At 38.3% G+C, this 25,388-nt stretch overlaps 1 protein-coding gene across 1 annotated transcript in view; it reads right to left on the bottom strand.

Annotated features, from left to right (window-relative positions):
• The window catches only part of PRKDC (protein kinase, DNA-activated, catalytic subunit), a 4,917,417-nt gene that overhangs the window by 2,654,826 nt on the left and 2,237,203 nt on the right, over positions 1-25,388 (bottom strand). Inside the window, exon 24 of the mRNA XM_044065724.1 lies at positions 10,087-10,186. Within this exon, the coding sequence (XP_043921659.1) occupies positions 10,087-10,186 (100 nt within the window). The remainder of the gene's footprint in view (positions 1-10,086; positions 10,187-25,388) is intronic.

The raw sequence follows: 25,388 nt of genomic DNA, 5'->3' as shown, positions 1-25,388 counted from the left end.
GGGGTAGTTATGGGTTCATACATTTTGTTTCATTGCTTATTAAAAGAAGGTTTAAAACACTTTCTAACAAGTAGTGCTGTATTATACAAGGAATATAATTCAATGCAATCAGGAAGGTGAATCAAGGAACAAATGCACGTATGCATGGCCCTAAAAAATATGTGCAAGAGAGTCTGTTTTGAAAACAGCCCACAGGCAAACTTAATTCTTCACTGGCCAGATGCATTTTCTATTAATGTGGGTTTTCATGCCATTTCAATGAATGTGAGTTTTTCTATTTCAATGAATGTAAGTTTCAAGGGCAGAGAAGTTTACCGATTATGCCAAGTCTGTTTTCATTGTGAGACTGTATTGTTTAGCAAATAGCTACCTGTGTTTGTGCTATTTTATTTTAATATCTGTAATCACTGTAGAAGCAAATAAAAGAACAGTATGCATGTTAACTGGTGAGAAATAACCAAATAATGGAACACTGGAATGGCTGAGGAGGGGGGTGCTGCTGGGGGGAAGGGGGTTGCTGCAGAAGGGGCTGCTCTGGGGGAGGCAGTCTATTACCCTGCCTAGGGCCCTACTATCTGACTATGATCCAGCTCTGATATTTAAAGTAGAAAATACTATGCACAGGTAGTTGCAGTTAAAGATATCTCGGAATGTAGTTATTCTTCCTATGCATTTAAATAATTTAAAGAAATGACTGGAGTGGCTTTCTTGGGGAGTGACCCTGTGGGTGTGGCTCAAATAGGGGTGTTTCATGACTATGGTGTGGGTGGGGCTTAAGGGGCGCCAGAGCGCTACTTCGCCTAGGGCACCATTTCGGCTAAGGTCGGCCCTGCATAGTATAGGTAAACAGAAAGGGCTAGGGTAATCTTAAGTGAAAGACCTGCACTAGTAGAGCTTTTAGTTTAATCTAGAACCAAAGATGATGTTAAAAAAGGGTAATTAGTAGGGCATATAAATTACTGCATGATAACTATAAGAATCAATCAGAGGAGGTTAGAAATGATTGGGAAGAGAGACTGGAAAAGCAGTTTACAAGGGAACAATGGGAGGACATATGTATGGCTCCCAAGTACGCAATAATGTCCAGAAAGGTTTAGGATTTTTGCTTGAAAGAGTTTGCATAGGTATTTTCATACCCCAAGCAGAATTAAACATTTGCTATCTAAGGGAGGAAAAAATTATTTGGAGTTGGGATTGGGAAGAAGAGGTAAATGGGAACATACATTATGAGAGTGTAAGGAGTTGACAGATTTTAAAAATTCCCTACAGAGTACTTTGCACTTTTGAGATATCATTTGACTAAATAGCTGTAACTAAAGAAATTTTTTTTTTCAGCTGGGTCACAGGATCTGAATTGCTTATCAAGCAGGCCTCATCAAATTTACTTCTGTTGGCTGCCAAAAAAGCAATTACTAGAAACCGACTGCATTTGAATTATTGAATAACATAAAACAAAGAAAAACTGAAAGAAGGATCTTTAAAAAGGGAAGGAGCAGATTACTTAGAAATAAATGTTCAGAAGGAGGAGTGATTACATTTATGGAAGGAAGGAATTCAGCAATTAATGTAATGTTGGATTGACGATAGTTACAAGGAAAGAAAATACAACTGATGTATAATGTACTCAAATGGAAAAAATGTTAAAATGGTTTGCTTTCTTTTATATTAATGTACGTTTGCCTATGTCTTAAGTGATAACTTAAAGGTGTTTAAAAAAGATAAACATACCAAAAACTGTGACTGAGATGAGCCATCTAATTCTTACTGCTTAGGAGCAAATGCCTCCCAATTAGACAATTAGGCCCACATTTATTTATTTGCTGTTGTTTAACCAGGATAGTCCATTGGGCCCAAATAACCTGTTTTCAATGGAGTCCTGGGGAGAAAAGCTCCACATACAGATTATACAAAGATTATGTTACACAATACATAAAATACAAAGATTAATTTCAATACATAGATTATATAGAGAAAAACATAAGTATCAAACAAAACAAGTAATAGAGGCGAAATATAAAAAGAAATAGTACTGTGGTTTTTTTTTGTTTTTTTTTTTAATTACTTGGTACAAGTGAGGAGTTGAGTTGAATGGTGGAAGCAAGCTTGAATTTGCCAGCTGGGAATGGAAAAAGAAAGAGGAGTAGTGGTGGAAGTAGGGTAGGTTATGAAGGATGTGAGCAGCAGCATTCCCATGAGGATGTTGGATGAAAGTGTAGTAATTTTTTTTAAAGTGTGGGAGGCTAGCAATTGTACGGATGGATGGGGGAAGGGAGTTCCATTGGCGTGCTAGTGAGAAGGACAGGAGGTGTTGTCCTGGAGCATGTATGGGTCTATAGACCTCTATGAGGTTTTGATTGTAAGATCTTAGAAGTCTGTGTTTGATGCATTTTAAAGGTAGTTGAAAGAGAGGGACAGAGTGCTGGCTGGAACATGAGTTTATGTGCATAGGTGAGTTGAGTGTAGGAGAGGTAAGTGGGGTAGCTCTGGCCAGTTGAGTTTTTGGAGAGGTTCACAGTGATGGGTAGATGATTTGCTGCTGGTTGCAAATCTGGCTATTTTATTGTAGCAAGATGATAGTTTAGATTTCAGAGAAGATTGTAGGTTTGTTAGAAGAGGGGTGCCATAGAGAAGGGAGGGAAGGAGAAATGTGGTAGAGAGGGTAATTTTGGTAGTAGAGGTGAGGAACCGATGGTGGCGGTAGAGCATGCCTAGTTTTTGATGGGTTTTTTATATTTAGGAGTAGATGGGAGTTGAATTTCAGCTTGTCATCAATTTGAATCCCAAGTAGTTTGGCTTCAGATACCAGCTCGAGACATGTATTGTTTTGGCTGGTGATGGAGAATAAATTTCTGTCAAAGTTATTAATTTTGGAGGGGGAGAATATCATAAGCTTGGTTTTAGCACCATTGAGTGCAAGGTGGTTCTCTTTCATCCATTGTTCTGTGGTGGAGAAGGCATCTTGAGTTAGTTTTAAGAGAGGATGGATGGGGCAGCACAGATGATAGTGGAGTCATCAGCATATTGAATAATATTTGCAAGGCGGACAGAGCGGAAAAAGTCATTAATGAAAATACTGAAGAGGAGGGAGCCCAGAATAGAACCTTGTGGGACACCTGGGGGTGTGTCAAGGAAGGAGGAGGTGGCTTTTTTCCACTTGACAGCTTGTTGCCGACTGAAGAGATAGCTAGTAAACCAACAGAGGGAAGAGGGAGGTTTAGGTTAGAAACTTAGTAAGAAGGAGGTTATGAGAGATAGTACTGAAAGCTTTAGAGAGATCGAGGAGGATGGTAGATACAATGAGGCCAGAGTCCTTAGCTTTGTTCATAGTTTCAAGGAAGGATAGGAGGGCAGTCATAGTACTATGATGGGGTCTGAATCCATGCTGTGTAGGAGTTAGTAGATTGTTATCCAGAAGATGTGGAAGGAGTTGAAGATGGATACATTTCTCCAGGAGTTTTGAAATGGGAGAAAGGATGGCGATAGGATGGAAGTTGGAAATATTAGTATTGGTTCCACTTTTGTGCAGGGGAATGATGTAGGCTTTTTTCCAGATTAGAGGAAAAAAATGTTCTTGGATTGAGCGGTTAATTAGGATACTGACAGGGAGGGCAATGGCTTCAGCAGCTATACTAAGCTAGTATGAGGGAATGTTATCAGGGGCATTGGTGCATAGTTTTAGTTTCTGCAGGAGTTTTTTTTTATGGTGGATGTAGGAATAGGTTTGATGAGGAAAGGTGGAGTTGTGGAATGAGTGAGGGAAGGTGGGGGAGGAAAGTATGAGGTGATGTGGGAGAAGTTAGAGATGAAAGAGCTTGAGGAGGAGCGGGAGAAGTTGTAGGGGAAGATACCAGAGAGGAAATGCAGGTTGGAGGAGTATTGTTGTTTGAAAAAGAGCTGGTGAGTTTGGAAATAGAGTCTATGAAGAAAGAGTTAAATTGGGTTGCAAGATCAGTATCATCAGTATTTGGGCAAGGGATTGGGTTTCCTGTGTTCCCGGGTTTTAAAAGGGTAGTTATATGCCTTTCCAGAACTTCTGAGGGTTGGTTTTGAAATTGCTTTGAAGTCGGGTGAAGTAGTTACGATGGCCTGCAGAGATAAGTTTTTTAACCGAGTTACGAAGGGTTTTGTATTCGTTGAGGGAAGAAGTAGTTTTGTTCTTTTGATATTGTGTCCAGGCTTTGTCTCTAAGTCGCATGGTGGTTAGGGTGTTTATACTTAACCAGGGTGTGGATTGCCTTTTTATTCTTTTGGTTTTTAATGGGGCATGAGTATCTAGAAGGTTGAGGAAGGTGGTATTAAAGTGAGTGATAGCATTTTCAAGGGGAAGAGTCTTTAAGAGGTACCAGTTCAGTGAATTTAGTGCAGCTGAGAAAGCTTCAGGGTTGAATCTCCTATGGCATCGGGTAGTGATGTAATTATGGGTGACTTGTAAGGGAGAAGGGAGACATCTTGCGTAAATGGGGAGGTGGTCGCTGAGGGAGTCAGGTATTGTTCCATTATCTGGGTAGTAGTGGGGGTGGGAGACTAGAATCCAGTCTAGGATGTTGCCACTGGAGAAGTCTTTGCTTGGTCTAGTTATGGTATTGATGAGTTGGGAGTAGTTGTATAGGTTGATGTTAAGGGAGTGTGAGGAGGAATGAATGGAGAACCACTTAATATTGGTATCTCCCATGATTATGGTTTCATTGTTGATGTTGGATGAAAGCCAAGAGAGGATTTCTTCTAGTATTGGGATATTGTCTCCTGGGGGAATGTACAGTGAGGCAATGCAGATATATTTATGTTTGTTTAGCTGGAGGTGAGCCAGTATTAGTTCTGCATTTTGGAACTGGGGAATAGCTTTATCATAGGGTGTTAAGTTTAGGGAGGATGAGTAGAGTAGAGCTATTCCACCACCCTTTTTATGGGTTCTGTCTGATCTGATGATTGAGTAGTAAGGTGGCATTATCTCGGAATCTTTCATGTGTGGCTTTAGCCAGGTTTCAGAAATAGCTAAGATGTCTGGGTTGTTGTGGGATAGCCAGGCATGCAGATTTGGAATTTTGTTAGCTATGCTTTGTGCATTAACAGATGCAAATAGGATGGAATTTGGTATTGAGGAGGGGTGGTTTGGGCCTGGGTTGGGGTGTATATCGCCAGATAGCAGTATGGAAGTTAGGAGTTGTGTTAAGTAGCAGAGGTATTTGGATGGTTTAGGTTGGGAAGTGTGGGTTAGTGGATTAGTATAGGATATGGGAAGGTGATTATATCTAGAGGTGTTATGAGAGGGGATTGGTTTGTAGTGAAACCATAGGATATGGTTAGTGGGGTATAGTTCATGAGAGATAGAGTTGGTATAATAGGTATGAGTTGTGTGGAGGGAGTAGGTTGTGGGTAGGAGTAGGGTGTGGTTGAAGAGATAAGGTTGGGTAAGATGGTAGATGAAGGTAAGGTTTAGAAGAAGTATTAGTAGGATTGGAAGGGATGAATATTTTATGGACATATTTGGGTTTTAATAAGCCAGCAGGAGTTTGGTAAGGGGGTGGGGTAATGGAGATGTGGGTGTGAGAGGAAAGAGGGGGGTGAAAGGAGGTGAAAGGGGTGGAGTTTGGTAGGAGTGGAGGAAGTAGGTGTGTCTATGTGGGTATAAGTGTAGATGTAGTGGGGGTGGGTGGAAATTGGGGGTAGGGGAGCAGAGTGAGCCCGCAGGGTGAACAGAGTGGGGAAGAACAAGAGAAGAGAGATCAACAGCAAAAAGTATCAGCAACTGCTGTTGTTAAGTAATGGTAAGAAGGTATAGAATCAGATAGGGACAGGCACTTTTTGTGTGGGTGAAAGAGCTGTTTGAGGTGGACAAGTTAGTGTTGTTCAGAGGTAGAAAAATGCCAGTTTGCAGTAAAGAAAACAAGAATTACAGGCTTTTAAGTAAGCTTGTAGGTTTAAAGAGGGGAAGCCAGGTAACCTTGGATAACCACCTGTAGTTGGGTAGAAGATGCTGCCACCTTGTGGTGTGAAGGGAGAAAGCAGGTAACCAGTTGAGCAAGTCACATACCACTTCACAGGGAGAGTATGTGGAACTAAGGTGTCTGGGGGAAAAGGTATCCACCAGAGGTACACGGTAGGCTGCTGAGTCACCTCCAAGGGAGACCAGATTAAGGTAATTGGATTACTAGGTAGGTAGTACAGGCAAAAAAACAACTGGTTGAATGCTACCTACATTCAAGCAGAATCTTTTAAGGGCAGTCCTCAGGAGCTCTATAGTTCAGTGAAGTAGGCAGTTCCAAGGAGTTCACAGAGGTGATACAGGCGAAGTTCTGCAATATTGTTTTCTTTTGTTTTATTTAGTTTTGAGGTGGGGAGGGAGCTTCGGAGGTGAGCTTCCAAGAGATCAACGAGGAGGTGAAGCACAGGCAGCCCAACGGCAGGGACCGCAGGGGTTATTGGAAAAGTTAAAAAGAGTGGAAACCTATATAAATGTAGCAACTGGTGAAAACATATAAAAATATTTTTTTATGGAAACTTTAAAAATGTTTCACTTTACTAACAAGCAGATTAAAGGAAAACTGCAAGACATGACAGATGTTTGCACATAACTAATACTTTCCATTGCTTTTGCTTGCTATATCAAGCAGAGTATACAGACATTACACATGCCAATTACATGCTTCTGATCACTAATTTTAACTGTTTGAATATTATGCTGTGCCTCACTAATTCAACGTTATCCTTTAGTAAGTGGGGTGGGCAAGCTGCAAACACTCCAGTTATTTGTGTTCCAAAGGTGTGGGATTAAGGCACCAAAACAAGACAGTAGAAAATAAGTGCATCTATTCACATCACACATGGTCAGATTCATTACTGCCTACTCTAAGTGTACACCATTCTAACAGAAACAGCAACACAAGCACAACTCCCACCTTCTTTCCCCTAACTTTAGCTTTCCTACAGCCTTTTCAGCAACTTTAAATATCGATGGGGATTCATAAAGTTTACCACAATATGTAGACAACATCTATGCTTAGTCTAATTTTTGAGTGAATAGACAGCATAAAATGTGTAGTACAGATGTTCTTGAGTGTGTATACTTAAGTGTAGACATTCCTGAATCCAGCCCACAGTCAGTATGCTATAAATGAAATCTTTAACTGTAGTCACCATTTATTTTTTTGCTCATTAATCGCAACTTTTAAATCTTAATGGTTAACAAGTGCGATATGTGGTTAAATTGGCAGAACTAATAAAAGTGACTGCAGCTACAGCAGCAGCAGTTACAAAGATCTGTGTGTATGCATGCTCATCTATATGTTCTCAACAGCAGTACATTCAGATATGCACAATCAGATATCTGATTTCTGCACAGGGGGAGGGTGTATAACAGTTTACACTATTTGCACCCTGATAGCAATGAGCTATAACACATTACTATGCCTTTTACATTTTAATTTGATCACAGTCAGACATCTGAGGTGTACACAGTCAACACACCGGCTGTAATTAGAGGGGTACATGTGTGTGCACTTCTACCTTGGCTACCTTACTAACGGATAAAGTTTCATTTCTCTAGTGTCATTTGCCTAAGGCTAAATACATCAAGGATCAGTGTCTCAACAGAAAATCACTATCAGCAAGATGTACCAGCAGTGATGCCCTTTTTGCAGTAATTTATCGCTTCTTTCAGCTAATTTAACAGTTGATTTGGTATATGTACAAATTTGCAGGTTGTGGAGTGCGTAAGGGGCTTTTAACAACACACACAAACTTTGATTTTCTTAATTTTTGAGGGGGAATGGAGTTCTGGGATTTCAGCTTAAAAGACAGAGTGGAAGCCATGTGTCTCCCCATCTATTGATGGATGGGTGTGTGTGTGTGTGTGTGTGTGTGTGTGTGTGTGAAAGATTGCGAAGGTCTGTGCCTCTTCATCTGTGTTTGTATTTATGCAAGCTTGTCTGCTTTTAAAGGGGAGTGCATGCACACATTTGTTTTTACAAACATTACTAAATATTTAAACATATTTTGTATGTAAACTATTTCCTCAGACAGTCACACATCTTACACAAACTCTGAAACATTAGGCATGTGACATAAGGAGATACTGCCAGCCCAGCTAGCTGGAATTTTGTAAATAAGTATATCTCATTTGTGAATATCAACAAGATTCATATGCTTGTGTTAGAAATGTATTAGAACTGTATGTCATATAAGATGGTTTGTGCAGACATATGTGCCGACGAGATATTTTGTAAAGTAATGAGCTAAAATTTAACCACAGCATGCCCTACTAGAACAGACATGTTCCTGCACTACTGTAACTGTTTAGATGTACATATTTTTAATAATGGAAACTGGAATATAGGAGGTTAACTTCAGAAAATATCAAATTAAATTACTTTATGGCCACGCAATAAAAATATGTTATCTTTCAGTTTCAGTGCAGCAACAGACACAATATCTGTGCTGAGAAGTTTTCTGTATCGTCTTGGAAGCGTTTTATTGTTTTATGACTTCCAGGATCTGCCTTAGATCGAAGAAAAGCCCTTGTCTATATATTTTCACAGGCAGATGCTAAATCCTACCAGCTGCATCAGTGAGGGTTTTCACTTGGGATAGGAGTCAGATGACAAGAAATGATGTCATTCTTCAAGCTATCCCAGCAGCAATATTTGATATATTAATTTAAGAAATCAGAGAGAGACTCCATATTCTGTATTTTGTCTTTGACCTGACATCAAGATCCACTATCACATCTGCCTTGATGCTCTAGGTAAGTGTACTAGGGTATAGTAATTCTCTTAGATACAGTCAGGAATATGGCAAAGCTTAGTGTAGATGTTTTTCTTTATTTGCTTGAGGCTGTCATGCTGTGCTGTTTTAAATATTTCCTGTGATTTTGAACCCCGATATCACTGCAAACATCTACTGAGTATTTTCCTGTTCTTTTAGTGTTTATTATTAAATATATTTAAACCTTTCATTGTGGCTTATCTTTGTGAGACATGTTTAAGTTCTGAGTACTTGCATATTTGGTGTCATTGTGTAGGCCACTCCTAATAGCCTTGCTCTTGGTCAAACAACCACTTGCACTGACAGTAACATTACACAGTTAAGACTGGACATCCTTTGTTAAGGGCCTTAAAATAACTGATAATGAGCTGGCTAGTGGCAGCAATAACTACCTTATAGTCTGGGCAAAAGGTGGCATAGCTAGTAAACCTGTGCCAGCCTTTCCAGTGTGTGTGTGTGTGTGTGTGTGTGTGTGTGTGTGTGAACTACATACGCAGGGACATAAAGCACTGGTTGAACAGAGAGGGAGCTGGGGGTCTTGGCTTGGCCACTCAGCTGAGATCTCAACTCTATAACTGTGCCAGTGGGGAGTCTTCCTGGGGATCTGGGAAAAGAGGTAGAAACCAGCCCCAGACTGACTGTGGCCTCTGTGTGCTCTTAAGGGAAATTGTACTTGTGTGTATACTAGCCAGCCTCCCAATGTATGTCCCCCCACTGGTGCTAGTGGTGAGGATTGAGGTTCCTTGATTACTGGGCCAGTGTTGGGCTGTCACAAGGCAGAAAAACTATTTTGCATCAAAAATATTTAAAATAAATGTATATATAGATATACATCACACACACACACACACACACACATATATATATATATATATATATATATATATATATATATATATTAATACTAAAATACATAACCACTTAGCTATACAGCCCAATTTCTAAGCACAATAATGCACTCCAGGGTGGACAATGAGAAATAATAGACCTTCCAAGCATGAGGAGGCCCTCCACTAATATATTTCCCCATAACACCCATCCTGTTTGGTATTATTGCTGGCTTAACTGACATGTATAACATTAATGTTATTGAAATGATGCTATTCCAACTCTTAGGGGTAGATTACTATTTTAATAATGCCAAATAATTAAGACATTCTCACAACTCTAAAATACTACTTTCAGGCCAAAAAACTGCTCAAAAAGAACCTTCACCTATCAGAACAGCAGACCAATAAAATCATCATATTTACTTTTCTAAACATAGTTAGAAATGTTCTAAAATGCATTTATATCTGAAGTGTTTATAAAAATGTATGTACAAACCTTGGTATGCGTACTTTAGTTGATTTGTTGAGGACAGGTGCCTTTTGTTTAATAATACGCTTCAAATGATCTATGGCATCGCAACACTGCTGAACTGTGCCTGGTTACACAGAAGATAAAACAGAAAAAAACAACATGCTTCTAATGAGAGAAGAAATATAGCACAATTAACTGAATTTTACTGCACTCCTCATAGAAACATTACAGTATATTACAAGCCACAAAAAAATTTAAAAGGCAAGTCACACAGTTATCTACAGTAGCAAAAATGTTTGACAACGCATCCTTCAATAGGTTTTCACTTTCTGAAGACCCCTCACCAGAGGACAATGTTCGAGAAATACTGGCTTACTTATTTATCAGCCAAGTCCACTAACCACAAAACCCTCATTCAGGGGGGACCCGGGGACAGTGACTGACTGACTGCGAAAGATAAATGGAATCAACACAGGGCTAAATGATGGTACCAATAAACAGCTTAGAGCTTAAATCTGCTGTGCTAAAGTGATAGCATTATTATTGGGGTCTGGCCCATTCAACAGCCTTTTATGACAATGGCATAAGCTGACCCCCAAAAATAGGGATGGTCCTGATTTTCCAAAGTTTTTCCCCCTCAAAGCTCAAAATGAAACAATATAAAACAATGAAAGCAAAATAACAATCAAATGTTGTTTATATAAAAAAAAAAGCATGACAGTGAAACTTTGTTTAGGAGACAACCTATCAACAAGTCTATTTTGTCATGTTTGCTCACCTTCCAGAAAGTGGTGCAATCCTGTAGTTGTACATTTAAATATGGAATGTTTGGCCCTCAAGGAGAGGTTGAAATGCATCTCTGTTCAACAAAATGCAGGAATGTACCACTTTGTAGGGAGCAAACACTCTTAGTGTTATGTATATGCATATGTGTAAGCAGTCATCAAAAAGTGGAGAAAATACGGGACTACAGTAACATTGGAAAGAACTGGAAGGCCCTCCAAAATTGATGAATAGACAAGACGAAAACTGGTCAGGGAGGTTGCAAGAGACCTATAGCAATACTGAAGGAGCTGCAGGAATTTCTGGCAAGTACTGGTTGTGTACATGTGACAATAATCTCCCATATTCTCCATATGTCTGGACTATGGGGTAGGGTTGCAAGATGGAAGCCTTTTCTTACACAGAATCCAGGCCCGGCTAAAATTTGCATAACAATACATCAAGTCTCCCAAAAGCATGTGGGAAAATATGTTATGGTCTGATAAGACCAAGGTTGAACTTTTTGGCCACAATTCCAAAAGGTACATTTGGCACAAAAACAACACTTCGCATCACCAAAAGAACACTATCCCCACGGTGAAGCATGGTGGTGGCAGTATCATGCTTTGGGGTTGCTTTTCTTTAGCTGGAACTGGGGCTTTAGTCAAAGTGGAGGGAATTATGAATAGTTCTGAATACCGATCACTTTTGGCCCAAAACCTTCAGGCATCTGCTTGAAAGCTAAAGATGAAGAGGAATTTCACCTTTCAACATGACAATGACCCTAAGCATACATCCAAATCAACAAAAGAATGGCTTCACCAGAAGAAAATTCAAGTTTTGGAATGGCCCAGACAGAGCCCAGACCTAAACCCAATAGAAAAATCTGTGGAGTGACCTGGAGAGGGCTGTGCACAAGAGATGCCCTTGCAGTCTGACAGATTTGGAGCACTTTTGCAAGGAAGAGTGGGCAGATACTGCCAAGTCAAGATGTGCCATGCTGATAGACTCCTACCCAAGAAGACTGAATGCTGTAATTAAACTAATACTTTGTTGAAGCATCTTTTGATGTAAGGATGTGCACATTTATACAACCAGCTTATCGTACATTTTTCATTTTTTATATTTTTCCCCTAACAGATTTGTTTGTTTTTCAATTGAATTGTGCAGGTTATAGGCCACATTAAAGGTGGGAAAAGTTTTAGTCATTTATTGTGGTCTAATTTTTGTATCACAAAAACCTGGCATTTTAATAGTGGTGTGTAAACTTTTTATATCCACTGTGTGTATATGTATGTGTGTGTATATATATATATATATATATATATATATATATACACATATATATATATGTATGTGTGTGTGTGGGTGTGCATGCGTGTGTATATGTTCTATGATGCAGCATCTAATAAAAATGGGCTTGAATTTTACATGAATTCAAAACATTTCAAAGAATAATTCTGACTTGTGCTTTATTTAGGTGGCAAACTGCACAATCTACCCCATGCACCCTCAACTCTAAAATACTGCATCTCATGGAAAGATAAATTTCTACATATTTGATGAATCCCAGCTAGAATGCATGTTTTAGATACAGCTCCTTCCAGACTTGTGCGGAATGGGGTTTATAATACAGTCATAAGAACCTATACTCATCGGATCCATTTCTGTTGGGTGAAACTGCTTTTATTGAAAAAGGGGATAAACATCAATAAAGTTGGTTCCTTTTTTTTCATTGATAAATGAGTGTGAAACAGTAAGATTGATAGAATACTTACCACACACAGAGGTTTTGGGGGGTGAAAGGGGTTTGCCCCCAATCCCTGCAAACATTCCATCTCTTGTTAGGTTGCAGTCTGATGGACTGTATTCTTGACTTCCCCCTTGAGAATGGGCTCCACGAACTCAAGAAAAAGTGCATTTTACCGAAGTGATGTACAGTCATACACATACATGCATATAAAACAGCACTCGTGTGATAAATAAACTTTTATTCCTCCCTGCAGTTGGAAAAATGAGATAAACCAGTTTCACTTAAAGAAGCTTTGTCAGTATCTCATGTACATGTATGTATATATGGGTTCCACACGACAAATTAAATGTGCACAATGTTGACACCATTTGGTCAACAATCCCTGGGTAGGGGAATACTCCATTTCCATGGGGATTGTGCAATCTCAGCCTCAGCATACACAATTAACAGGGGGTGCAGGGGGCTTCTCCTGCCACTGCAAAAATGCTTGTTAGTTTAGCCTCCTCAATGGAAATCCTTGGGGCATGCTCAATGCGTGTTGACATTCTGTGTTTCAGCATTATGTCAATATTCGGGATGACAACATTAAGAACATTCAACAAGTGGTCCAAGACCCATATACTAAAACAATGTATGCGCAGACACACAAATGTAAATAGGTGACTACAGCGTTATCAACAGCACCACACTTTTATAAGTCATCAAGTATCAAACACTAGCACTCACATAAGTACCAAGAAAAAGGAACGGTTTAAAACACTTCTATCACTCACAAAGGCCTTTTCACACTATAACAAACCCCACTGTAGAAGTCTTTGACTCATTCGTTTTTTTCTCTTTCTAGAACCCTGTCTGCCCCCAATTTATGTTCAAAGAATATGATGCTTCATTGTGTCCTTCACAGTCAAACAGGACCTTGTCCTTCAAAGTCATGTAGGCTAGGATGAGGTAACCTCTAACCACCTTCAAACAAAAGCATTGTAATCTTTCTCTACATGACGACTGGTCTGCTCCTGCAATTTTGTTTACTCTTCATATTCCTTCCAGTTCCATAAATTAATCTTTCAATGGATGGCTCAAGAGGTGCACCATAATCCAAATAAAATCTAATCCAATAATCACACAATGGACTGCTAACCAATAATGTTCTTGAAATGAAAAATATAAACCAGCTCCCTAGTTGTTTGTTGTTACATACACTTTTCACTAGAGTTGATGAAATGATTAAATGCGAATCTATAGACAGATCTAGGACACTGTAATGTCACCATACAATATACTACAGTTCTCCATTTCAATAAATTCCTAAACCTTGTTAATCAAATGTGTGTTTAGCAGATTTCTGAATGTCTGGTGGCAAGTTTAGCTTTTACTACATTTATGCAGCATTAAGAATATTTAGACCTTTGTATAATTTTCCATATTTTGTATCCAAGTTCCATATCTGATGTAACAAACTATTAATTTCAGAAATCCCACATTAGATGCATAAAAGGCATTAGGAACTAGTACAAAACAATTTGGTATTCCTTTAAACATTCTGAGCATCTTCACTTTTTTCATTAACTTTAACTCTCCAATCCATGTCTAAAAACTACAGAAGAGTAATTACATTTTTAAGATTCACACCTTGTTCCAGAGTTTGTTTAGCAAAATGACATGATGTAATCCAATGGTTTAAATCCAAAAAACTACTTTGCACACCTGCCTATTCAGTCCTCTAGACATGAGCTAAAAACCAAACAATTTAAATTTATTACAATTTCACTGCTAGTTTTGGATAAGAATTTAACTCCTAAAGTTGTCTTTTTCTAAAAGGTAGGGAATTATTTTCTCCATTATATTGGCCAGTGCACTCAAAAGGATGACCGTTCTATAATTCTCACCTGCAATTTCTGTAACATGCTTCTTGTATAATGGGTCTTCTACTGCGGGTTTAACAAACTATAGGAATCATAAGCTAATCGAAGCTGCAGTTAATTGGATACAGCAGAATTAGTGCCATTAGTTCAGTTACTGATTTTATGAAACTATTTGAATACCATCTGGTCTAACACCAACTGCCTGTAAAAGTTTTACCAGTTTATTTAAATATTCACTTTATCCTTTTTGTTGATGCTTGCCTTTATCCTGAACTATTAACTGCCACTACGTGTAAGATGACAGTGTCCAAGCTGCATCCTTGATATCAAGTAAAGCTTTATACATTTATTTTATTTAACTCGGTGTGGCAAAGCTGGCCATTTCTGGTTTCTTTACAGATGCCCATTTCAGAAAGGGGTACCAGAGGTTTCTTTTACCTTTCATGCTAATTGCATATTTTTTTTTTCTTATTTTGCCTTCATTCTGTAATTAACTTCCTCTCTGTTTACGTAACTGCCTATATGTCAAACTGCACTGGCTATTAATATCCATCCTTCAGTTAATGTGTGTACCACCATCCTTAATCACATACATATGCTTCTTCTCCTACCTCTGGTTCTATTTATAAAAATACCAATTTATATATCAAATCATCTCACATACAAATACTATTTTGTCACCATATGCCTCACTAATGCATCTTTTGCTGTAATGTTCTATTGCCAAGGAGCAACTCCATTGTCATTCCTTTTAAACTTGACTAATTCCAGTGAAGACATGTTTTTGTCAGTTTTTCCACCTTTATTTTTCTCACTCCATTTAGTTACAACATAAAATAATGAAGACGTGGTACTATCATGATGACACACTAGAATTTTTAACTACTGCCATACTTTACTCTCTAATGTCATGCACTGAACTGCTACTTGAGAGATGCCATATTGCCTGAATAATGTTACTTGAATAATACACACAGCTAAGCATAAAACTGCCCCATCTTCCTAGTAGGCTCTTCTACCAATTTTATACAAGATAAATTAAAATCTCACAATACACTGCAATTACTTCACGTGGCAGTTAAATCATCAAATTCAACTGGAACCTATCAGCCCTTGAGTTTTACAAATTACAACTGAAGAAACATACCTGCATCACCTTACTTTACTACAACTGGCTGACTACACTCATATAATTTAAATTAATTACCATTTAAAATTGTTAAATAGTCATTGTGTTTAATTATAATTTGTTGGCATGGCAGAAGGATTTCGCAGACCAGCTCCACTTGTATTGGACAGTAATACCGCAGAAAATTAGACAGTGTTTGAGCAAGAGCATGATATTTTCTGACAAAAATCCACGTACAAAGGCATTTATTCTGCTTAATTTAGCTGGTTCAGAAGCCAGTGAAAGGGAACATTCATTTGTGTATGCAAGGGAGGGGAAAACTGTGGAATACAGTGGAATTGGCTGAAACGAGGAAGACCAAAAGTGCTTAAAATGTAAATTTCCAGAAATGTGTAACCCCAGAGCTAATATTACAATGGAAAGGTAGTTACTTTACACAACAGATCAAAAGCCTGGCAAAACTTTTGCAGCATGTATAACGGACTTGAGAAACAAGGCTAAAACATGCAGATTTGGTGATTTATGGGATCAGTTGATAAATGGCAGGCTTGCGTGTGGTATTAAAGATGATGCGGTGAGAAAGATTTTGCTTCGAAACACTGATTTAACTTTGACTAAGGCCATAGAGATTTATCAAACATATGAGCTCACAGAGAAGCACACAATCATGCTTACAAATGAGAAGTGCAGGCTTACAGCACCTTCCAAAGCTAATGCTGATAGTATGCAGCATGCAATTAACAGATACAAGCCTAAGGGCACAGGCACGCCCTGGGCCTCCCTAGCAAAATCCGTGGTTGCTTCCGTGAAACCCAGAACCTTTTTTGCAAATTCCAAGGCATACTCTTGTTAAGCAGACATGCTCAGTGAAGTGCAAGGGTGAGTTAGCAAACAAAGCATGTGCCCTAACCTAGCCTCATAGTTAACTGTCAAGATTGTGGTGGAAATCATGAGTCTAAAAGAGAAAAGTGCTTAGAATTTGGTCAACAGTGCTACAGATACGAGTGGAGTGATTTTCAAAGGTTTTGTAATCAAAAGAGGTCTATTCTTTTATTAAAAGGGAACAGTCCAAGAGACAAGTTGATCAATTAAAAAGCTGTTACCCTACTTTTTATGTTCATGGTGCGTCTGTGCTTGATGAAACAGTCAATGCAGTAGAATTTTGGGCAAAGAATGAAGTATTGTGTACTGTTCTGATTAATGGGAGACTCATAGAGCTTAAAGTTGATAATGGTTCAAAATGCAATGTTATGTCAGCAGAAACGTTTGCTAGAGTAAAAGCTTGTAAGAAGCTTGATTTGGCTAAGTGTGCTAAGCTTGTTGCTTATGGTAGTGAAGAAATACAAACAGAAGACTCAGTAGTGATTTCATGTTACTCTGCTGGGAATAGCTATGACTTGCAATTTTACATAGTCAAAAGGCACATACAATTATTATTAGGCCTCAGAAACAGTTTGAAAATGGGACTGCTTTCATTTAATAAGTCCACCATGTAAGCTTGAAAGATCAACAGCTTTAATTTTGCCCAGACTATTTTTTCTACCTATGCTGATCTTTTTGAAGACAAACTATGCAAATTCACAGTTGTGTACCCCACCATGAAGTTATACCCTGAAGTCAGCTCAGTCAGACCAGCAAGGAAAGTTTCAGTAGCTATACAGGGTAGAGTCAAAGCCAAGCTAGTTAGAATGCTGCAACAAAGAGTAATTTCTCCAGTAGAAGAACCAACTGAAAAGGTATCCTCGGGTCTACATTAGATCACCGACCGCGTAAAAAAGCGAATGGTGATTAATCGACCCTCTGTAAGAGAAAGCTTACAATCTTGAACTGTCAGAACAGCAATTTTTTTCCTAGGGGAAAAAAATTGCTGTTCCAAAACACATACACACAACACAAGCACACCAAACAAAAATCAACCCACACACATACACCTAAAATCTTACACCTAACCCTACACTAAACTATACACACACCACTAACTATCCACTTATCTTAACCCAAACCCTAACCCCCGTCACTATCGCACACTCACCTAACCTGCCCTAACCCTCACGTCCACACAATCGCACACTTACCTGAACCCGACCCGTAACTTTCCACCACAGTGCTGAAAATACCGAATCAACAGAAATGGACAACCAAATTCTTTCCCTAGGAAAGAATTCGGGTCTCTGTTACTTTGATATTTTAAGCTTTCACTGCGTAGGGTTCAATATTAGAACATTCGAAGGTTTGAAACCTCGATGTTCTAATACAGACCCAGTATCCTCCATGGTGGTAGCTCACACGAAAAGCTCAGATATTATAATATGTATTGATACACAAAACTTGAACAAAGCAGTAAAACATCATCATCCAATGCATACTGTTGAAATTGCTGCTCTTATGCCAAATGCCACTGTTTTTTCAATCTTGAATGCAAAAAAAATTCATTTTGGCAAATTTTGCTTGACCAGAAATCTTCATTGCTAACCACTTTCAGTACTCCTTTTGCCAAGTACAGATTTTTGAGAAAGCTATTTGGGATAAATTCTGCCAGTGTAGTCCTTCAGAGTGCAATGGAACAATTTTTTTCTGGATACCCATGTGCTATTACAGTAGATTATATTTTGGTAGGAGGCAATGGTGAAGTCGAACATGACAGAAACCTCAGGAAAGTTCTAGAACAACCTTGCAAAGTGAATATTAAGCTGAATCCTCAGAAATGCAAATTCAGGCTACAAGAAGTTACTTGTGTTGGTCATGTTTACTAGTACAGGCTTATGACCAGATCCTTCCAAGCAATCAGAAATTTTTGAGATGCCAACACCAGACAATGTTCAAGCCCTACAACATTTTCTTGGCATGGTCAGCTATCTAGTCAAGTTCATTCCAGATATGAGCCCACTTTCAGCTGTCTTAGCAGAGCTGACACACAAACATGCAACTTGGCCCTGGTCAGACCACCACCAAAGAGCATCTGACATCCTAAAACAGAGAATTGCCAGTCCGCCTAATTTAAGATACTATGATGTTCACAAACCAGTAACTCTTGTGATGCTTTGAACTTTTGTCTTTGCACAGTCATTCTTCAAGAGGGTAAACCAGTAGCCTATGCTTCGAGAACTCTGACTCAAACCAAGATGCATTATGCACAGGTAAAGAAAGAACTCTTGGCAATTGTGTTTGCAGGTTCTAAGTTCCATGATTATATTTATGGCTGACCTATTCAAATTGAGACTGACCACCAACCTCTAGTCACTATTTTGAGAAAGCCTATGCACACAGCTCCTCTGAAATTGCAATGCATGATGCTGAAATTGTAACAGTATCATTTCAATCTTGTTCAAACAAAAATCAAACTTCTTTTTCTTGCTGATACTTCATCCAGATCGCCCAGAACAACCACTAAACAGCATGACAATGAGAAACCTGATTTTAAAGTCACAGAAGAGAGAAATTTTTGTTCCACACATCTTGATAAGCTTAGAACTCGTACAGCTTCAGATCCAATTCTCCACAAGCTCAACCATTATCAGTTAAGGATGGCTGTCAAAGCAATCTTGTTTACCACTAGAAGTGCAAAAATATTTTCCTTACAGAAACGAGATTTTGTCCGACAATGGTATCATCATGAAAGTGACACAACTGATGGTTTCAAAATCCTTGCAACAAGAGTATATTAACATCTTGCATTGTGGCTACCCAGGAACTGATTCTATCAAAAGAAGGGAGAGAGGACTAGTATTTTGACCTTTTACGTCAAGAGATACTGAGAGACTACTTTCGTCTTGTTCTGTTTGTAATAGTACTAAGCCACATCACTAGAAAGAACCACTTCAGCTAAACCACATTCCTGAACTACCTTGGTCGACAGTAGCTTCAGACATTTTCGAATGTAATGGGCAACATAATTTGCTATTAGTAGACACTTATTCAAATTGGTTAGAGATTGACCTGCTTCCTAATCTAATGTTCATTCCCTTACCTGGGCCTTTCATCCAGAATCAGTGCAAAATTTGTGTGGAAGAGGCCATCATAAAGGCGGCCATGAAAGTCATTCATACATCACCATCATAAAAAGTTATCAGGATTTACTTTACAATCCATCTCTACCACTTGGGCACAAGCAAGAGAGATCTATGGCACCACAGAGGGTCAAAACAATGCTTCCATCAAAAGAAGCACTCCTACACATAAAGGCTGTAACCTACTGATAAGCCTGGTGAATGTGGCTGTCTCTGCCCCACCCTCTACTTAGGATAGGTCTGTATATGCATCCGTGCTAGCACCATCAAGAGTTCAAGCCACTAATCACACTTGGGTCACAAGGACTCCTCCCAGGGCTTGGTCCTTCTCTGCCATCAGTGCTGAATTTAATTCTCATCTGATAACTAATTACAGTAGAAAAAACTGAGAGTATGACAGCATTTCAATGAAAGGTGTTATCATTCAGATTTGTAGTGATTACCAATGACAGAAAAAAAGGGCAGATAGTGTTCATGTTGGAATATATATATATATATATATATATATATATATATATATATATATATATATATATATATATATTTATTTATTTACTGACGAAGTTTTCTATTGCTAAAACAGAAGTGAACTGATGAATATTTTTTTATGGAATGCTATCAACATTTTATATTTGGGGACTTCCAAGATGGTTACACATTGAGTAAGAACTTAATTTCAGCTCTCCCAGTGAGAAAACAGAAACTCAGAAGACAGTGCCAGTGAACTCGTATATTTGGGTAAATTTCAGTAACTGGCTAGTAAGTACACTGCTTGAATGCCAGCAAAAAAGAAACACAGAACCTGAAGGAAAATCAGTCACAAAAGGTGAAGAAAAAACACTGACTGGAAAGAATTTTGTAGCTGTTCAGCAAAAATCAGTGTAAGCTCCTGCTTTGGTATAATACAAGACTTCCACTAACCTAGAGGAAAAAAAGTCAAACGTTCTCAGAGCTGATTAAAATAAATTAAACCCTGATGGAGTGTATCAACTCAAATAACAAAAGGCTGGATAAAACTGAAGAAGCTTTAAACAGATATGGATGAGGTGATAAAACTGCTTTGAAATGAAGAAAAGGCTGTCTGAATACGAGACTGCTCAAGAAAAGATGTTTAAAAAAATAATAGAATTAAAGGACACAGTACGTAAGAAAAACCGGAGATTTTCTGCTGTACCAGAGAAGATGGAAGGAACAGACCATATTCATTTTATGAAAACATAAATAAGCAACTGGACTGGTATTCCATAGCAGTTGCTGTTTTGAAAGGGCAAATAGTGTTTATGCTCTAAACCTGGCCACAAGAAAGCAACCTAGACCTTTAATAGTACAGATGCAATCCTACCAGCAGGAGTGGATTCTGACAAAACTGTGGCAGAAGGACAAAGTACTAAAAGTGTTTGTGGAGAATGATTACTCACTGTACACCAGGCAGAACAGGAGTAAATGTATTCCACTAATCAGGGAATGTCAAGGAGTAGGTGAGACGGATGCAAACTGCTGTACCCACCTAAGTTCACAATATTCTTTCCTGGAGGGACAAAATCATTTTTTGATGTTCAATGTGCTAAGCAGGAAATACAAAAGTCCATCCAACAAAAAGTGAGCTTTGAAACAAGAGATTCTGCTTTTTGTTCATTCAAGACCAGACCAGTGAAACCTTTTCCAGTGTTTCATCAGAAAATGCTTGAGAGACGGAAAAAAGCACAAGAGTTGACTAGAAGAACAGAGTATGTTGGAAAGGAAGTAGAGACTTGGGAGATGGAAATAAACAGGAATCAAACCAGCAACTCTGAAAATGCTAAATAAATGTAGGATTACAAAGCATTAATTATATTTGTCAAACATGACAGAAGAAGAAAACCTGGAAATATTGGATTTTTTTGACTTTGTTAAACTTGTAGGGGACTCAAAAGCAATGTCCTACTTCATGTCTTAATGTTTGGAGGAACATTTAGAGTGAAAGAGGAAGGAAAGAGTCAACTGTAAGTAAAACAAATGTTTTTCTTAACAGTAATATTTTTATGGTGCATGATACAATCTGGATGCTATAAAGAAAGGTTTTCTCGGGTACCATTGTCTTTTTCCTTCATTTCTCTTTCTCCTTGTTCAGTTTTACGATGACTTTTATATGGCTGCAAATGTGTCACAAGTGATAATTCAATAAAAGTGATTGGAAGTAAAAAATAAAATGAACTATAGACACAGCAATGTAAAAAAAGACTTGTCAGAAGAGTATGATCCAAGAAAAACTGATGTGCTTTTTCTCATTCTTGCATAGGGAAATAACTGGATTAATGCTCTTTGCTTGATCTAGTAACAAGTTTTAAGAGAAAGCAAAAAAGAAAAAGAGAGCATTGAATATAATAAAGCTTTCCTGTAGCAAATAAATAAATGCTTGCAGAAGCAACTCTATCTGATTCTATGTCTCTACGGAGACAATCTGATAAAGAGCAAATAAAAATATACTTCTTTCAATGGCTAGATCATCATCTTTTCTTAAAACATTTAAGTGTTTTCCCACTGTGGAAGAGCAATAAAGATAAAAGAAAACCAGACAGCGCTTAGAAAAGACAACCACAGACTATACCATGGGTCTTAGCTTGGATAACCTTCCTTTTGAGTGCGGCTGATAAGTTTGGGAAACTGTTCCTATTAGGAGGGTAAAACTTCCATATTTGCAGATGTACAAGACGCTCTGTGTTGGTAATAACTTAATAGTTTTTAGGGGCGTATTGGGGATTTGTTTGTTTGAAGGCTTTCAATAAAACAAAAACTTCTGTAAGACATGACATGGGCTTAAATGGATATGACAAGAAGCTACTGTATAAAAGATCAACCTGACAAACAGTGTGTACATGCAACACAAAAACTGGAAGTAGATATTGAACAAAAAAGTGGTTATAAATAAAAGGTGGAAATAACTTTTTAACACAATGATGCCTTACATACTTTCTTTAAATGTTAATGGTCTCAAATATATACAAAAGAGAGAGCATTGTATCTGTTTAAAAAGAGAAGAATCTATGGAATGGGTAGTGGAAATTATTCGGGAATTCTAAGAGAAAGAAATTTCTTCTGAAAAAATATAGCTGGGAAGTGGGATAAAATTTAAGTGGAGTTTAAAAATAGGGTGAAATAATGATTAAGAAGTAACTAGAATAATTTAGAGGAATTGACAGATGTTTAAGTATTGCAGAATAGGGGAATCTCACAGAACCAAAGTATCAATTGCAGAATGCCAAGCAGAAAAAAGATTAACTTGATAATATGCCTGAGTTTAGAAAGCCTGCCGTTAAGCAGCTGTTTTTTTTTTTTTTTTTTTAAGATAATAATGCCAGAGCACAAAAACTTTTAGAGCAATGACCCAGGCAAAAGAAAGTAGAAAGTGTTGTGGTCAAGCTTAGGGACTCTGTAACATGGCATATAACAAGAGATCCTACAGAGGTACTAGAAATATGTCAAAAATTTTATGAAAGTCTGTATAAAGCAAAGAAATCTGGAGATCAAGAAACAGTACAAGGGGAAATGTTTATGGACAAATTAAATATGCTAAGGTTAGAGGTAGATAAGACTCAATTACTAACAGGATAGATGGAGATAAAAATGGTGATATACAACCAATCCACAGGAAAGTCCCCAGGAATAGATGGTATTCCTGTGGAAGTTTGGAAGCTACTTGGGGAAAAATTTATAAAGATCTGGAAGGTTTTGTTTAAGAGTATTTTAAGAGGAGGAGAAACACCAACGCCCTGGAAGAAAGCGATGGTAGCTGTAATACCTAAAGAGGGTAATGAACCATAAAATACAGCTTTATATAGGTCCATTTCAATTCTAAACCATGATTATTAACTGCTTGTGTCTATAATGGCTACAAGAATGGCAAAACTGATGCCAAAATTGATAGATACAGAACAATGTGCTTTTGTGGAAGGAAGGCAAACATTTGACAACATTAACAGAACATAGATGATCCACAGGGAAGCAAAATGTAAGAAAATATAGCTGTTGGTTGTGGGTCTTGATGCAGAGAAAGCGTTTGACAGTGTGAGCGGAGAATTTATGAGCAGGGCAATGGAAGCATTTGCATTCCTTGATAAAATTATAAGGTTGATTAGGAGGATATATAAGGGATCAGATGCAAAAATTAAAGTGGGTGGGTCCTCTCAGGCAATTTCTGTTTGAGGAGAGGAACTAGGCAAGGATGTCCTCTTTCCACTTTGTTATTTGCACTATATTTTGAACCAGTGGCAAAGAAAGGAAGAGCCTCAGAAATTCAAGGATATAACTGGTATGGCAGTCCAGAAAAGCTGGCTCGATTTGCAGATATTTCATAGCTGATAAAACCAGAAAAGGACATTTCAGTCTTGTGAAACATTTTGAGGCAATTTGAAATCTTTTTGGGATACAAAATGAATGAAGCTAAAACAAATGCAATAGCTGTAAATTATGTACCCACACACAAACTGATTCAGCAATATCCATATTTATGGGGACACGATAAAATGAAGTATGTAGGAGTATGGTTTAAAAAGGATACTGGTGTGATAGCTAAGGATATGTGGGAAGAGACTAAACAAAAGATAATACACAAACACTGAGGAACTGGAGGCTCTATTTTATGAATATGGATAGCAAGATACAATCAGTTAACATATTTTTAGTCTCTTTAGTTTTATACAGAGGTAAGGCATATTTTTATCAATTAAAGGAGAAGTTGTAGATAGCAATTAATGAAGAGATGAAGGATTTTATCAGGAAGGGGAAGACTGCACAAGTCAAATGGGATACATTAATTCTTCCAACTCAATAGGGCGGTTTGGGATTACCCGATTTGAAGGGGTATTTCAGACCTACACAGTTAAGGCTCCTATACAAAGCACAGGCAGAAAAGTACAGTTTTGTACCTACCATAAATGTAGATGTTCGAAGATCCACATTGCTGCAGTCCTTACATATGGGTAGTCCGCTGTCCTCGGTCGGCCCGAACACCAAAGTATTAGGCTGACGTCGGTCATGGGCGCTCAGATCTGACATCATAGCGTCAGGGTATAAAAGCGCATGACCGACGTCATATCTTCAGTCTTTTCTTGCCCCAGATGTCAGAAGGCCCTAAAAAGAAAGGCCACAGCCCAAAAACAGGATACCTCCCAAAAACATGCCCAACAACAACCATCACCCAAACCATATAACCATGCCAAACTACAGAGGGAAGGAGGGAGGTAATTGGACTGCAGCAATGTGGATCTTGAACATCTACATTTATGGTAGGTACAAAACTGTACTATGTTCTTCATCTCACATTGCTGCAGTCCTTACATATGGGTAGAATCCCAAAGCAGAGGTAAAGGGAGGATGGCAAAATCATAAAGCATTAGGGGCTGCTAAAATGCCCTGTAAAATTGCAGTGGCAAATCCAGCCCTAGACTTAGAATAAAGAGGAAGGTGGTAATGCTTGGAAAAAGTATGAACTGAACTCCAAGTGGCTGCTTCCAAAATATCTTTTGTAGCTAACCCCCTTAGAAAGGCAGTGGAAGTGGCAGTAGCTCTAGTGGAATGAGGTCCGATTCCAGCCGGAATCTCCTTACCATGATGGGAATAACAGAAAGAAATACAAAACCCAATCCATTTAGAAATAGTTTGTTTTGAAACAGGTTTTCCCTGAGAACCCAAAGCAAAAGAAACAAACAACTGCTGAGACTGCCTGAACCCCTTGGTTCTGCTCAAATAATAACGTAACTGCCTGTGAATATCCAAAGTATGCAAAATCTTCTCCCCTTTATTTTGAGGGTTTGCATAAAAAGTAGGCAAATGAA

This window comes from Protopterus annectens, chromosome 3.part0 (assembly GCF_019279795.1).
Source record: "Protopterus annectens isolate FY-2018-M chromosome 3.part0, PAN1.0, whole genome shotgun sequence".
NCBI classification, from domain to species: Eukaryota; Metazoa; Chordata; order Ceratodontiformes; family Protopteridae; genus Protopterus; species Protopterus annectens.
Note: the sequence above shows the minus strand (reverse complement) of the source record. Positions and strands in the feature narration are given on the sequence as shown.